Here is a 14909-nt window from a genome sequence, read left to right on the forward strand (position 1 = left end):
CCCCCCCCCATTCTCCTTCCCCTGCGCTGCTGCCTCTGATAGAGAGGCAGCAGCGCAGGGAGGTAGGTGGTTCTGTGGGCGCCAATACCCATGGGGATCTAGCTTGAAAGCTGGCTTCCTGCATGTACTGGTTCCCACCTCCCTCCCTCACCTGTGGAGTTTAAGGGGGAAGTGGGCTCCCCATGGGTATGGGCTCTAACAGGCAGCAAAAGGGGGAAGTGCATGTAGTCAATAGGATTAAATGATAAGAGTAGGCTTATCGGTTAATCATGTAGTTGACTAAAATATTGACATCCCTAATTTTATTGATTGATTTTAAAAAAATTTAAGAAACAATTTTTAAAAATCTGATTTTTAATTTTAAAAAATTATTTATTTTTATATTTCCTGCTTTTTGTAGACACTGACTTTTTATCAATTAAAGGGGCACTCTCAGTTAAAAAAAAATGGTTTCCATTAACTCATTTCTATACATATGTTGCTAAAACATCTTGGATTCTTTTTCCAGAATTGCCCATGTGTATCCTAATTCCTGAATGATTCATGTCCTATGCATGAATGTTCAGAAATGTCTCTCATCATTTATTAAGGCTTCATACACATCCTCTCTCAAAGATGAGTGCATGATTAAGTGCTTTACTAGACTGGCATCCAAAGCACCATGTAGGCTCAAACCATTAGTGAGCAGAGATACGAACACACATCCTGTTCAGCACTCATCCTGTATTCTATTATTTACAGGAATTAATAAATACAGTTTATGCATTATTTTTACATAGGTGTAGATAAAGTGTTTTCTTTCTACCCTGCAAGATATGAATGAATGTTACATAAAACATCTGAAGCAGGATTTTAAAAGAATGTTACATTAAAATCCTGCTTCAGATGTTTTTAGTAAAGCTATGTTGTATCAGAGGATGTAGTTTGAGCAGCAGCCAGGTCTCTGGGAATGAGGCGGGAGCCGGTCTACACAGGGAGCTGCCTAAAAAGGTGAACACTGGCTCCTGGGGAGCCGGCTGTCAACCCACCCTGCGGGTGCGTGCAACCATTGAAAATTTCAGCAATTACACGATTGCCCAATTGCCTGCTTATTGACATCTTTAATCTTGGTTCCTAAAGTTTCGCAAGTTGGTTCTTCTATGTGCTACAACTTGCTGCTGTTCTAGAGCAATTGTGTTATGTTATCTACTTTATTTTTAAGGAATGAGCTGTTAATACTGCAGTGTTGATGTTTTACAATGCCTGATCAAGACAAAAAGGTGAAGAACACAGAAAAGGGAACAGACAAAAAACCTCGAGGGATCACTACAAGGTATAGTATCTGGTAATTTATACCATCTGCCAAAGTTAAATGCTTTGAAGTGTAATGCCCTGTATGTATAGCAACTGTTACTTTGGTCACCGAGTTTAGATTTTTGGTGATTTCAGGTATGCTGGATAAACAAATCAATAGTTACGAAACTTCTGTATGCAAAAAGAAAAATAGTTTACTAAGGCAACACTAGAGAACTGCCTTCTCTTTTACCAATGTCGATCACACAGATTGACCTTGTTTACACTGGGCAGACTAGTTGTTGACATAGTTATAAATAACGTTGTTTGTTCAGTTATTAATAGATACATTATTATGTTTTATCCTAGGGATTATTCTGATCTTAAAAGACTTGGGTCTCTTTTAAATGTGCAGTCAAGCAAACAGCAGGTATTTTTTTTTAGTAGTCATTATTCAACATGCTAACAGTTGTATGATCATGCAAAATAATGATTCCGGTAGAATGAATTTTGTGCATTGTCAGAAATAGTTTTAGTGAGCTCATTGACAGTTCCATTCACTAGAAATTTTAATTTTTTTGGCAATAGCAGAGTTTCTCTCTAGTAAAAAATTCCCATTTACATTGTGCAAAGGAATTAAATCAATCAACTTTTTATGCTGATTTGGCATATTTGTTTTTTAAACAGCAAAATTATCCTGTTTTGCTCTATCAACATATCTAGCAACGTCTATGCTGTCACAATTATTTATAGTTAAACAGCTTAACAACTTTGTCTTTTTCCACAACCTTTGATAATGTCATTAAGAAATAGTCCCAATTTTCAGGAAGAGGCAGATTAATTATAACATGATGAAAGGAAGGATGCAAACCCACAAATAATCAATTTCACCATGTATAAATAGTCTTTAAAAGTGACAACTTGAGATTAAAACAGTGGCAATAAAATTGACTACAGTGGTAGTTACTCGCTTGTAAGTTTTTTAGTATTGTAGCTTAATCCTCTTTCCCCTATTCCCTGTTAAGACTTCTCTCTGCTTTTTGGGGGGCGAAAAAGAAGTCCTGCATTTTTTAAATTGGGAAAATAATGTTAATCCCTACTTCATGTGAATCCAGATAATGGTGGAAGTTATTCTGTTGTCTAGCTGGATGGCCCATTTCTCTTTTCCATTCTATTCAATGTAATTTCCATGGGATTGACTTCTGTGGCTGAAAGTCCTGACATTTTGGAGGCAGTCCTGAAAAATCCATCCCAATCCCAAATGTAGATAGCTATGTAACAAGGAGTGCTCCTACTGCATGTGAATCCATTGCTGATGCTGTACGAAGGTGTGGAGAATTAATCTAAGAGAAGCTCTGTAACACACAGGGCTATGTATTTGCATACTATGAGGCAGCTAAATGCATCTCTAACTTCTAAAATTACCCTCACAATACTATCTCAACGGATAGCAGTGATTGGAGGGAGTATTGTGTGTGTGTGTGTGTGTGCACTGCACCTGTTTACATAAATCAGGCTAGTAGGTGTGGATGGTCTCACAGCAACTAATGGTGGTAGACACACTGAGCATTAAAAGTTGAAAAGGCTGTCACTTAGTGCAGATAGGCCTCTAAAGCAGTGTTTCTTAAACTTTTTAAGACAAAGGAACACCAAACAATAAATTTTTTTTATGAGGAACATTTTTTGTGGAGCAAAAAAAAAAAGGTGCCTGCCCACCCCTTTAACCCATTTTGAACTCTGTTGTTCTCTGCAGCACACTTCTGACTGCCTCCCTGGAACACAGGTTAAGAAACACTGCTCTAAAATGACAGGAAATATTGTGGTACCTCTGAGCAGTTGTGTGAGTGGGTCTGGCAGTACAATTTCTGAAACAGAAATATCAGTGGTTTAATATAACCTGTAGCAGGTTGACCTTAGATGGTCACTGATCTCAAAATTTGTCACATTTCTTCATATACTACTTTGATCCAGCATTTCTTGGATCAGAGTATTCACATAACTTTGTTTGCATTGTGTGATGTTTATATTATCTTTATAATGGCAAATGTTGGATCTTAATTTAGAAAGTATTTGAAATCCCACTAAGAATTTGAGAAGACAAAGTCTAGTATTTTCTCTGCTTGGTCACTTTATATATAGCATTTGCCTTATGCACGGCCTTTCTTGCATTTGCAGCTCCCAGCCATTAACTTTGAAACTGCTCAAAATAGTATGACCAAGTCAGAACAATACACCAACAAGACTAAAGGAAAAAGAAACCGAGGTCAATGGCAAGAATCAACTGAAGCTGTTGAACTTGAAAATTTTAGGTAAAGCGTGTATCTGTCTTTTAAAAAGTATGCAAAGTGTGGGTGGAGCATGAACTTGACTTTTAACCTTATGCTGCTTCTGTGGGGTTAAATCACACCTTTAAATTTACATTCTTTTCTTCATATCTTATTAATGATGGATTTTTAAAAAATAGCAAAGGTGAGGTTAAGAGTGTTAAAGGTGTAATTGATACTTGCAACTTCAAAATCTCATACTTTTTAACTAGTAATGTTTGAAGAACATGTTAAATTATACACATTTGCTTTTAAATGAAAGAAAAGATACAGTAAAACATGCTATTCGGCACTTAACTAGCTGGAAAACTTTAGAAACCAGCAAATTTCCTAGGGGCTTGGTGCAGCACTTTGATCCGGCTGGCCAGGGGCTGGGTGCGGCTGCACAGCACACCACTTTGATCTGGTCGGCGTGAGGCTGGAGACAGCCTCACGGCACACCCTTTGATCTGGCAGGTGCGAGGCTGGGCACAGCCTCACGCACGCCGCTATGATCCGGCCAGCTGGGAGCTGGGCCGGGCAGTTCGCTACCCCTGCGATGCGGGGGTCGCAGTTCCAAAAAGGTTGCGCACCACTGTGTTTGACTTTTCTGGAAGCTTCCAGAATGTCTCCCCAGATGGAGCCTGAGATCCAGTAGCGTCTCACCAACCAGATAGCGCTTAAGTGATTTGGTCACTCAAGATCAATGGCATCAAGAAAACCATCAACAAATTCTGGACAGAAGAGAAAGAGAGTTGTGTTGAGTCACAGCTAAGTCAAAAACTGGACATTATAAGGAGTTCAGAAAAAGGTGTAAATAGAAAAGTGTTGATAGATGAATACAATGTTGGTTCTTCAACAATTTATGATATTAAGGCCCCAAAGGACGAACTTTTAACATTCGTTGCGCAATCAGAGACCAAGAAAGGACTTGAAAAATGCCATACACTGCATAAACTGATATTGGAACAGCTTGATAAAGTGTTGAATCAATGGCTTGCATTGAAAAGATCTGAAAGACATCCAATTTCAGGGCCAATGCTGATTGAAAAAGCAAAGGTCTTTTATAAACAACTGGAGTTGATTGTGCCTTGTGCATTTTCTGAAGAATGGCTGCAGTGTTTTAAACTTCAACATGGCATCAGAAGATTGGCTGTGTCTGGAGAAGCATTGGCAGATCATGAATCTGCCAAAAGGTATTATGAATCCTTTAAGAAGTTGGTCTCTGAACATGAACTAAGTGCAGATCAAATATATAACGTGGAAGAAACGGGCCTTTTTTGGCGTTGTTTGCCAACTTCAACTCTGGCTGCTGAAGGTGAGTCTTCTGCTTCAGGATTCAAGCAGAATAAGGATTGTCTGACTGTTCTTGCTTGTGCTAATGCCTCTGGGAATAATATAATCACATTTTTAGTTATTGGAAAATGTTAAAACTGGAGCCCTTAAAGGAGTTATTCATTTGCCTGTTAAATGCAAAGAACAATATAATGCATGGATGGATTGTGATATTCACATTTTTGTGCCTGCAGTAAAAGAGAATTTAAGAAAATTAAACAAGCTAGTCGACAGTAAAGTCATCCTACTTCTGGACCAGGGGTTCCCAAACTTTTTGACACAGGGACCAGTAAATCCATTCACAAGCTTTTGAAGGACTGGTAACATTCATTTGCATATTCATTAAACAAATGATGAATATTCAGATAAGTTGTTTCTGGTCCTCCCAAAGCCCCCAGTGCCAGCTTTAGCAAAGCTAGTGAAATGGTCACCCACAATATTCTTGCCAGCAAGTTAAGGGAATATGGATTGGATAAATGGACTGTAAGATGGATAGAAAGCTGGCTAGACCAGGGTTTCCCAAACTTTTTACTTTAGTTGGAATCCATTTTTTTCAGTACTGTTATTTGCAGCCCAAAAATATAAATGCATATAAAAAAAATTAAAAATGAATACATGTACATGTTTCACCTGGTTGTTTCACCCCGCTCCCCCCGACGATTCCCCCGACCAGCCCCGCTCCCCCCACCCTCTCCCAGCCGGCCGATTCTTCCCAGCTTCTCCTCCCGATCTCCCCTAGCCAGCCCTGCTGCCCTCGTCCAGCCCTGCTTCTAGAGGCTGGTTCTCCCGTCCTCCTCTTCCCGATCTCCTCCAGCCAGTCCCCTCTCCTCCCGTCCCAGCCCCCCATCCCAGCCCCCCGTCCAGCCCTGCTTCCGCCGGCCGGCCCCCGCCTCCCCATCTCCTCCAGACAGCCCCGTTGCCCCCAACCCTGCTTCCTGGCGGCTATATTCACAGAAGGGTTGTTTGAGGAAGAAGAACATTTTGAAGGCTTCAAAAACCCACTCAAGAATCTCAAAGAAGATGAAATCGAAGAATGGGTTAACATGGACAACAATGCAGAAGTGATCTACAGCCTGAAATCATAGGAAAAGTTTTCAACCCAGAAAAGTCTTTGCCACTTGAAGATGATTCTGAAGAAGAATAACCTGAAGATAAAACTTCCAGGGCTGATGCAAGTTCAGATCTTTCAACTTTAATCAAATTTGCTGAGCAGCATTCTTCTTTTTTATCTCAAGAAGTAATGCAGCTGTATAATTTTCAAAAGAACTTTATGCACAAGAGACAGCAGGCCTGTAATCAAGGCTGAAATCAGGAAGTTGCTGCAGAGATCTTCTGTACCTTCTTCAGCTACACCTTCTACATCTACATGTACCAGTGATTTGGATCCAGAGAATGACTAAATTTTTAGTTTTAACTTGTTTCTGTGCCTTATAATAATTGCAGTACTGTTTCTTTTTAATAAAATAAGACTAAATTTTACTTGTTCTATTGCCCCATACATCCTTAGCATTTTGTTTATGTTGATTACAATATAGTTTACATTGGTAGATATCCAAAATTTGAGTTTTACTATTATTGTCCATTGGTTTTTCCTAGGCTGATGGGACCTGGAATTTTTAGATAACCAGAACGCCCTAATCCCCGAGCATGCTGGATAACACAGGTTTTACTATATGTGGTTTGAATAATGCAACAAATAATCAGATTAAAGGTTTCCCAAGGGCAGTCAGGCAGCTCATATTGCTGTTCCTTAAGGATTTTTTATTTGAGTTGTTATAAACACAGAAATGAATCATAAGATGCCTAACGTAAAATCTATTGTGTTCTTCTGTTTTTGTGTGTTCTTGGGAGCACTCATTATTTAAATACATGTGATTAAGGTTTGTCAGTGATGCTAGCTGAAAAGTTGAATGTAACACATTTAATTGCTTTGTTATATCATTCGGATTGTACTTTGTACAAATGTCTTGGCTTTGAGAGAGAATCAGCACACACACCAGAATCAACAGGAGGTTGGATAGTCAGGAGATCCTGAGCACATTCCTCAAAGGGCTTCTTCAAATGTTAGAAAACCTGTGCAGCTCCTAAGATTTGGAGGACAGAAGAACCACTCTTTCAGCATTTAGAATCTTCATTCAAATCCCAGGGGAGATGACTGACCTCTTTGCTAAATGAGAGCTGGATAACTGAGTTCACATTGTTTTCATTTGGGTTAATTTTTAAAACATCATAATAAAATATTAAAACATCGCTGCATCTAACATCATTAGCAAACACCAGAAAGATGGCATATGGCTTTTTTAACCTTCAGAACCCCCTGTTATATCAGACTAATTCTTCTTTAAAAGTGCTACATTTTTCTAAACATTTAGGTTAATTTAGCACCTCTATTTAATTATTATCAATTATTATCTTCAAAACTTTTCCTTCCTGTTTGTCTGGGCCCTCTCACTGGTCCAAAATGGCTCCATGCCACTTAAGTTTGTCATTGTTATTTATATAACACTTCAGGTGTGCATCCTGCTTTCCTGACAGAATGCACTATTGCTGACCTGAAAAGCTTACAACATAGGTTCTGCATATACAACAAAAAGTGGTGGTGGACATGGTGGACACTGGAGTAAGATTGGGACCATGCATCTTAAGATCATGCATTAAGTCAGCAGTTCAGAATTCATGTTTAGCTTTGACTGCATACTTTTGCAGTTGGCATTTCTTTCAAAAGTAATTTTCTTTTATTTTATGAGTATTTGTAATTTTAATATTGTGAATTCATCCAAAAATGATATCACTCAGTGAGTAAAAAAGAGGGGCAGAGCAGGAGTCACAGTACCTATAGTGACAGTGTATGAAGACAGTTACTGAATGGCTGCTCCCACTTGCTCCTGCATAAGCTGTTACGAGCTGTTAAATGCCAATTTAAATAAAAGTTGTAATGTTAGTCAAATAATTTGTTACCATACACTATTATAATCTCAGCAATTAACTGTGTGCTTATACAGTCTGTTTATTTCTCATTAACTTTCAGTAGCCTAAGCTTACAGTAATTAATGATTCTGCACTTTTCTTTTTTCCCCTTCAGTGTGAACTACAGGAATGAGAGAAATTTTAGCAAGCATGCTCAACACAAATTATTTCAAGAAATCTTTACAGCTTTGGTTAAGAACAGACTTATTTGCAGGTAAGAACATGTAATACATGCATATCTGGAAAAGAGAAGACTGCTCATTTGCTTGAATTAGGCCAGGATCCAAGAATGAGTTAAGGCATGGCTTGTACATTTCGTCAACAGTCCCTGTGGTATCGAAACTGTTGGTTTCACAATACAGGACTGGGGGATCTTTTACATATATATAATAACCTGGGCAAAGGGCAAAACCTGGGTCTCCCAATCTAAATCTGGGCAGATTATAACAATACTTCTCTACTTCCCATATTCAGGGTTAAATAGTGCATTTGGCCAATTGAAAAGCTGCAGGGTGCTGTCACCCTAGCCTTGGGGCAGTACTTCCTAGAATACCTAGCTATTATTGTGCACCGTGGATGTAGCTCTATACGTGCCCTGCTCTCCCTGCACCCCCAGTAGCAATATGGGAATGTCAGCCATCCTAGGCTCCACAGATCTGGGGTCTACTTTCGCACATCTTTACAGAAATAAGTGCAAGACATTCAAGAAAATATAAGCACTGCAATTTCTTAAAGAAAAGTAAATGTTATATATAAACAAAATTTTCTATTTAAATCCCAGGTAAAATTTTCAAAAAAACCAGCCAAGACCAGATTTACAAAGGTATTTAGATATCTAAAGATCCAGTTAGATGCCTAGGGGAATTTCCAAAAAAACAGACCAAGTTAGTCACACATTTCCCATTGAAATTCATGAAAAGCAATGGCAGTCAGGTACCTAACTTGTTTATATGCTTTTGTAAATTCCACTAGATGCTGATCTGTGTCTTTAGACACATACATACCTTTGTAAGTCTGGCACTGCTTTTCATTTTCAACATTGTTTTATGCACAGAGAAACCTAAGTCTTACAGACTTCTGGCCTGGCTTAACTCTTTCAGGAGTCAGTCCTGAGGAACATAGCTGTGTTGGATGAAAACCGTAGTGCCGGCTTAGTCATACAGGCAAAACTACAATTTTGCCAGTATGTCTTATTTTGCTTGGAGCAGAGTGTGGAATAAACTATGGCAGTGAAAATGCAGCTTTGCTGGTATAACTGCATCACTGTACTGGTATAATACAGTGCTATTAAAGATGTGGTGTAGACATGTAGTGTAGTTTCACACATGCAGAATGGGAAGCGACTGTCTAGAAAGGAGTACAGCAGAAAGAGATCTAGGGGTTATAGTGGACCACAAGCTGAATATGAGTCAGGAGTGTGATGCTGTTGCAAAAAAATACTGTTGCATTAACAGGTGTGTTGTGAGCAAGACACGAGAAGTCATTCCTCTGCTCTACTCTGCGCTGGTTAGGCCTCAGTTAGAGTATTGTGTCCAATTCTGGGCAGCGCATTTCAAGAAAGATGTGGCGAAATTGGAGAGGGTCCAGAGCAGAGCAACAAGAATGATTAAATGTCTAGAGAACATGACCAATGAAGGAAGGCTGAAAGAACTGGGTTTGTTTAGTTTAGAAAAGAGAAGATTGAGCGGGGACATGATAACAGTTTTCAGGTATCGAAAAGGGTGTCATAAGGAAGAGGGAGAAAACTTGTTTATCTTGGCCTCTGAGAATAGAACAAGAAGCAATGGGCTTAAACTGCAGCAAGGGAGGTGTAGGTTGGGCATTAGGAAAAAATTCCTAACTGTCACGGTAGTCAAACACTGGAATAAATTTCCCAGGGAGGTTGTGGAATCTCCATCTCTGGAGATATTTAAGAGACATTTATCTAACCTACTATCAGGGATGGTCTAGACAGTATTTGGTCCTGTCACGAGGGCGGGGGACTGGACTTGACCTCTCGAGGTCCCTTCCAGTCCTAGTATTCTGTGATTCAATGGGCTTAGGTTCCTAAGTGCTTATGTCACTTTTGCAAATGGGACTTAGACTATTAATTCTCTTAGGCACTTTTGAAAATGTTAACCCCATTCTCTTTTGGGTACAGTGCAATGTGTCATTGTCCTGCTATAGAGGATCTGTAATGATACAACTTTATTTGCTGATAATTCAAGGAAACTGAATGCTATCTCCTTCCAAACATTATTTATGCATTGTGAGAGACCTAAATGTTTCTGATTTTTTAATTTTTCTATAATTTCTATGATGCTTTAACGAGTACCTTGTATTGAAAATGACCTGGATGAGGTTAATAATGCTATCATATATTAATAGCCCTGTGAAACCAGTAATACAAGTGCAGTCACAAGGGGATTACATGCCCTTTTGTAAGCACATTGCTACCAGTATGTTGATAGCTTCTCTAGAACAACTGCCATTGCAGAAGGTCAAAGCCTCCAGAGGCTGCATTGGATAACTACTAACCCTGATGCGGGACATGAAAGACAGATTGCCTTGTGAAACTTGTGGATTCTGCCAGGGATCTGGGCCTCCTGAAAAACAGATTTTTTTTTAGGAATCACTTCTTAAGGCATATTGAACAATACTCCTTTCTGTTCCACACACCATTGCCAGAGAATAGCAATAATTTTACAGCATATAATATTTTTTTATTTACAAGGCACAATTTGGCCTTCCAAAAGCAGTCTGTACAAGCCATCATTTCTCCTCGAAAGCAAACACCAGTTTTCTGATGAGGCAAGTGTGAGAACCTAGGATAGAGCCTCTATCCTTAACAGGGCTTACGTGCAAAGAAGCTGCCCCAAATAAGTTGATCCTGGTGTTCTAATTGCATGCAGTACAGCACAGCCTTTATTTTTATCAAAATATTTTTAGTCATTGGCTTACTTCCCAACAGCAAATGATAACAAGAAAAGAGAACTGCCACATCATGTAGACTTCTGTTTCTGAATAACTTGTCCAGATAAATACGGATACACTCACCTTTAGAGATATCCTTATAAATATGGAGTATAAGTATCTATCTATAAAAAGGGTGTCTGTAGATGTCTAAGGATTGTTTATAGGAACATAGAATATATGCCTTTCATAGACTATGCAAAACCATTTGTTTGTAATGTATATTGAAAAGTTATACCTCAATGATACTCATTTCTGGAACGTGTTGTGTTTAGGTGTTAAATTTTAAGCACATGGTCAGTTCAGTTGAAATCAAGGGGACTACTTGTGCTTAACAATCAGAAAGTGCTTTTCTGGATTAAGGCCTCGGTGAATATTGTGTATGTTAGGTGTAACAAGTGATAGCTAGTAATGTGCAATTTAATAACATCTTATGTATTCATAGGGAATTCATATCGTGTTGGTTGTATTTTATTTATAGTGATTGAATACAAATAGTTTTTAAAATATGATGGTGTGCTGGTTTTCATGCTTAATCTCATAATGACTAATGCCCCAAACTGAAAAACTCTGTTCTTTATGTTCATTGTTATGCATATGTTGTTGCCCCTGGTTTATAATAGGTTTTTTTTATGTTTCTGCTATAGGGAGTGGGTTAATCGAGCCCCATCCATCCATTTCCTGAGAGTACTAATCTGTCTGAGATTATTAATGAGGGATCCATGCTATCAGGTTGGTTTGTCAAAATTGTATTTTTTGCTGAAAAACAGAAGACGTATAAACTATATGTGTACTGTGTATATATACAGGCAGTCCCCGAGTTACGCGGATCCGACTTATGTCGGATCCGCAGTTACAAACGGGGCCGTTCCTCTCCCTGGTCTCCAGTAGACCAGGGAGAGGAAGAAAAGCGGCGGAACACGTGGGCAGCGGACAGGGGTGTCCGCTGCCCATGCGCTCCGAGGCTTGGCTCTGCTTTGCCCCCCCCCCCCCATTCCCCTGGTCTGCAGATTCAGCAGTGGCTGAATCAGGACGCCTGGGGCAGAGCAGCTTGGGTGTTGCTGGGTTGGTCCAGTAGCGCCGAGGAGCGGCGGCGCTACTGGACCAATCCAGCAGCACCCCAGCTGCTCTGCCCCAGGCGTCCCCAAGTCAGCCGCTGTTGAAACTGACCAGTGGCTGACTACAGGAAGCCCCTGCCCCGGGCTTCCTGGAATCAGCTGCTGATCAGTTTCAGCAGCAGCTGACTTGGGGATGCCTGGGGTTCTTAAGTTGAATCTGTATGTAAGTCAGAACTGGCGTCCAGATTCAGCCGCTGTTGAAACTGATCAGTTCCGACTTACATACAGATTCAACTTAAGAACACACCTACAGTCCCTATCTTGTACGTAACCCGGGGACTGCTTGTAATATGGAAACAGTAAGAGTAAGCTACTGACACACAACAAAACTTCAGTAGTGAAAGTCCAAGTAAGAATATTGGGACTGTAAAACTGTTGCAATTGATACACAGATTTTGCTGTATACATGTGTCTTTTGCAGACTGTTTATTCAACTTGTGATATTTCCTGTACAATATCTATAGTAATTAATTATAAATAAGACCAGGAATTACTATAACCAAAGAGATGAAGAGTCAAGTCTAATAATCTTGTTTCTGATACTGGCTAACTCTAAAGAGAAATATATAAAGCCCTCAAACTGTAAATGTACTAATTGTAGAGAACTATCAAATTGGAGAAATACCATCCTCTTCCCACTGGTGTTCATCTGGTATTCTGAAACGTCTTTACTGGGTTCCATTAATATGATCCTAGCTATCATAATTATAGGTGCTTATTTATATAGATTAAAAAAGTTTAAAGAAAATGGGCAAGTTTAGTCTTGAATAAAGAAGGCTGATTAGTCTTTAAACATGTTAAGAAATGATATAAAGAGGACTGTGGTCAATTGCTCTTCATAGCCTCTGAAGATAGGACAAGAAATAATGGGCTTATATGCAGCAAGGAGATTCAGGTGATCTGTTAGGAAAAACTTATTCTAAGAGTAGTTAAGCTCTGGAATAGGCTTCCTAGAGAGTTAAGGAATCACACATCACTAGAGGTTTTAAAAAACAGGTTGGACAAACACTAGTGAGGGACAGTCTAGGTTTACTTGGTCCTGCCACACAATGCAGGGGGCTGGATTTAATGAATCTTGAAGTCCCTTCCAGGTCTACATTTCTATAATTCTGTATCTCTAATCCTTATAGAAACTTGAGCTATTTGCCTCGGTATACTTCAGGTTCGTGTATTCCATAACTTAATCATACATTGTTGTCCCAAGTTTTGGATGTTCAAAATTAAATGAATACAGCTTGATTTTTGAAGGCGCCAAACATTCACAAATTCCATTAACTCATGCTTTGGGAGAGCTCAGCACTGCCAGAAAAAGACCATTTACATTAAAGTACCCATTCATACCAATGTTTCTAGTTTATGACAATCTTAATCAGTTTTCTTCTTTATTTTTGTTCAGGAAATGCTCTATAACCTGGGTGGGATTGAAAAGCTAGCTCAGGTAAAATATTTTTTCTTGGCTTTATCTCTTATCTTCTTCAATAATTTGTTTTTGCAAAGGCAAGCATTAAATGTATTGTCGAAGTCTTATTCTGTTGGCACATGGAGAGAAATAAATTTATCCTATTAGCACATGGTTAAGTAGACGTGGTTACCAATTATGCCCAAAGCAACTATACATGTAATTTAGTAGGGTGCACCAGTGACATTTTCTTCCACCAAATTGGATTAGACAGTAGCTAGTTTGCTGAAGTGAAAAAGACTATTAAAGGTCAACACATGTTTGGCTCAGTCATGAGAATATGTTCTAGGTTTTTGAAGAAAGGATATATAAAGCCCCTGACTGACTTATCTGAAGGAGTTACAAAAGTGAAAGAAAATCTATTAATTTAAAATAAAAACACACTGAAATGACTGTTTTTCACAGATTGCTATGCTTTAATTAATGTCTATTAGGGTTTTTTTATATCGTTGCTTCCGTTGCATTCTATGTTATTAGATTAGCATTAGATTAGCATTCTATGTTATTAGATGTGACTTTTATCATAGCAAATGAAAAGTCTGTGGGCAGTTGTAAAAAGGGCAAGATAAATATAATATAAATGCATGACATTATTTTTTGTTTTGCATAAAATAGTTCTTATTTTTCCAGGTTTAATTCTTGGAGACAAAAAGTATAGAACATGTGATAATGCAACAGTTTGGAACATAGATGCTAGCAAGCTGAAATACAGCATTGATTAATTTAGTCCAGTAGTTCTCAAACTATGGATTAGGATACTAAAGAAGATAGGGTTGGGAGAGCTGGCTTAGACTTAATAGTGTCCGAGGCTAAAACTCAAGCCACATTGCCCAGGGCTGAAGCCAGTGCCTGAGGTCTTCAGTCCTGGGTGGCAGGACTCAGATTGCAGGTCCCCCTGCCTGCAGTTGAAGCCTTTGGGCTTCAGCTTTGGCCACACTGCCCTGAGCAATGGGGCTTGGGCTTTGGCCTTTCCATCAGGGGACCTGGGCGGGCTAGGGTTTCAGTCCTCTCTCTCCTAGGGCAATGTAGTAAGTTTTGTTGTCAGAAGAGGATTGACGTGCAATGAAGTTGATAACTTCTGATTTAGTCTGATGATCCTTTGTAATGCATTCTATGTTAACAGTGTTCATGCTCATTCAGGGTCCATTTTGTGGGAAGTTGTGATGAATAGGAGGAGTGCTGGCCAGGACCTGGTGACTACGGGTTAAACTCAGGTAGCTAGCAAGAATGTTGACAGGGAGCCAGAAGAGCCAATGGAGAGAGTGCTGAAATTTGAATTGTATAAAATACTTTGCCTATTTTCTTTGTGTGGGAGAGTTAAAGCAGGAGTTGAGAGAGAAAGAATGATTGAAACCCAGGCAGGACTACCATTCCTCCAAGGAATTCGGGGCATGGAAGTGGACTGAATCCAGAAGCAATCATGAGTTTAAAAAAGTGGATCTAGTCATGATCGGGGTATTTTTCTTTATTTTTGTGGTTTGGTTTGAACTGCTCTGTGTGAAT

General features: G+C 39.2%; 1 protein-coding gene across 4 annotated transcripts in view; it reads left to right on the forward strand.

Annotated features, from left to right (window-relative positions):
* Positions 1 to 14909, forward strand: part of NEK10 (NIMA related kinase 10) — a 200924-nt gene that overhangs the window by 8000 nt on the left and 178015 nt on the right. For 3 of the 4 annotated variants that reach the window (XM_014579152.4, XM_089776619.1, XM_025190296.3), the window contains exons 2-7: positions 1202 to 1312; positions 1642 to 1702; positions 3448 to 3581; positions 7993 to 8091; positions 11477 to 11561; positions 13344 to 13385. In XM_014579152.4, coding sequence (XP_014434638.2) covers positions 1239 to 1312; positions 1642 to 1702; positions 3448 to 3581; positions 7993 to 8091; positions 11477 to 11561; positions 13344 to 13385 — 495 coding nt within the window. In that variant the 5' untranslated portion in view covers positions 1202 to 1238. Of the gene's footprint in view, positions 1 to 1201; positions 1313 to 1641; positions 1703 to 3447; positions 3582 to 7992; positions 8092 to 11476; positions 11562 to 13343; positions 13386 to 14909 lie in introns of those variants that run through there. The other variant, XM_089776621.1, reaches the window with a different exon arrangement.

Source organism: Pelodiscus sinensis, chromosome 2, assembly GCF_052426305.1.
Source record: "Pelodiscus sinensis isolate ZL-2025 chromosome 2, ASM5242630v1, whole genome shotgun sequence".
NCBI classification, from domain to species: domain Eukaryota; kingdom Metazoa; phylum Chordata; order Testudines; family Trionychidae; genus Pelodiscus; species Pelodiscus sinensis.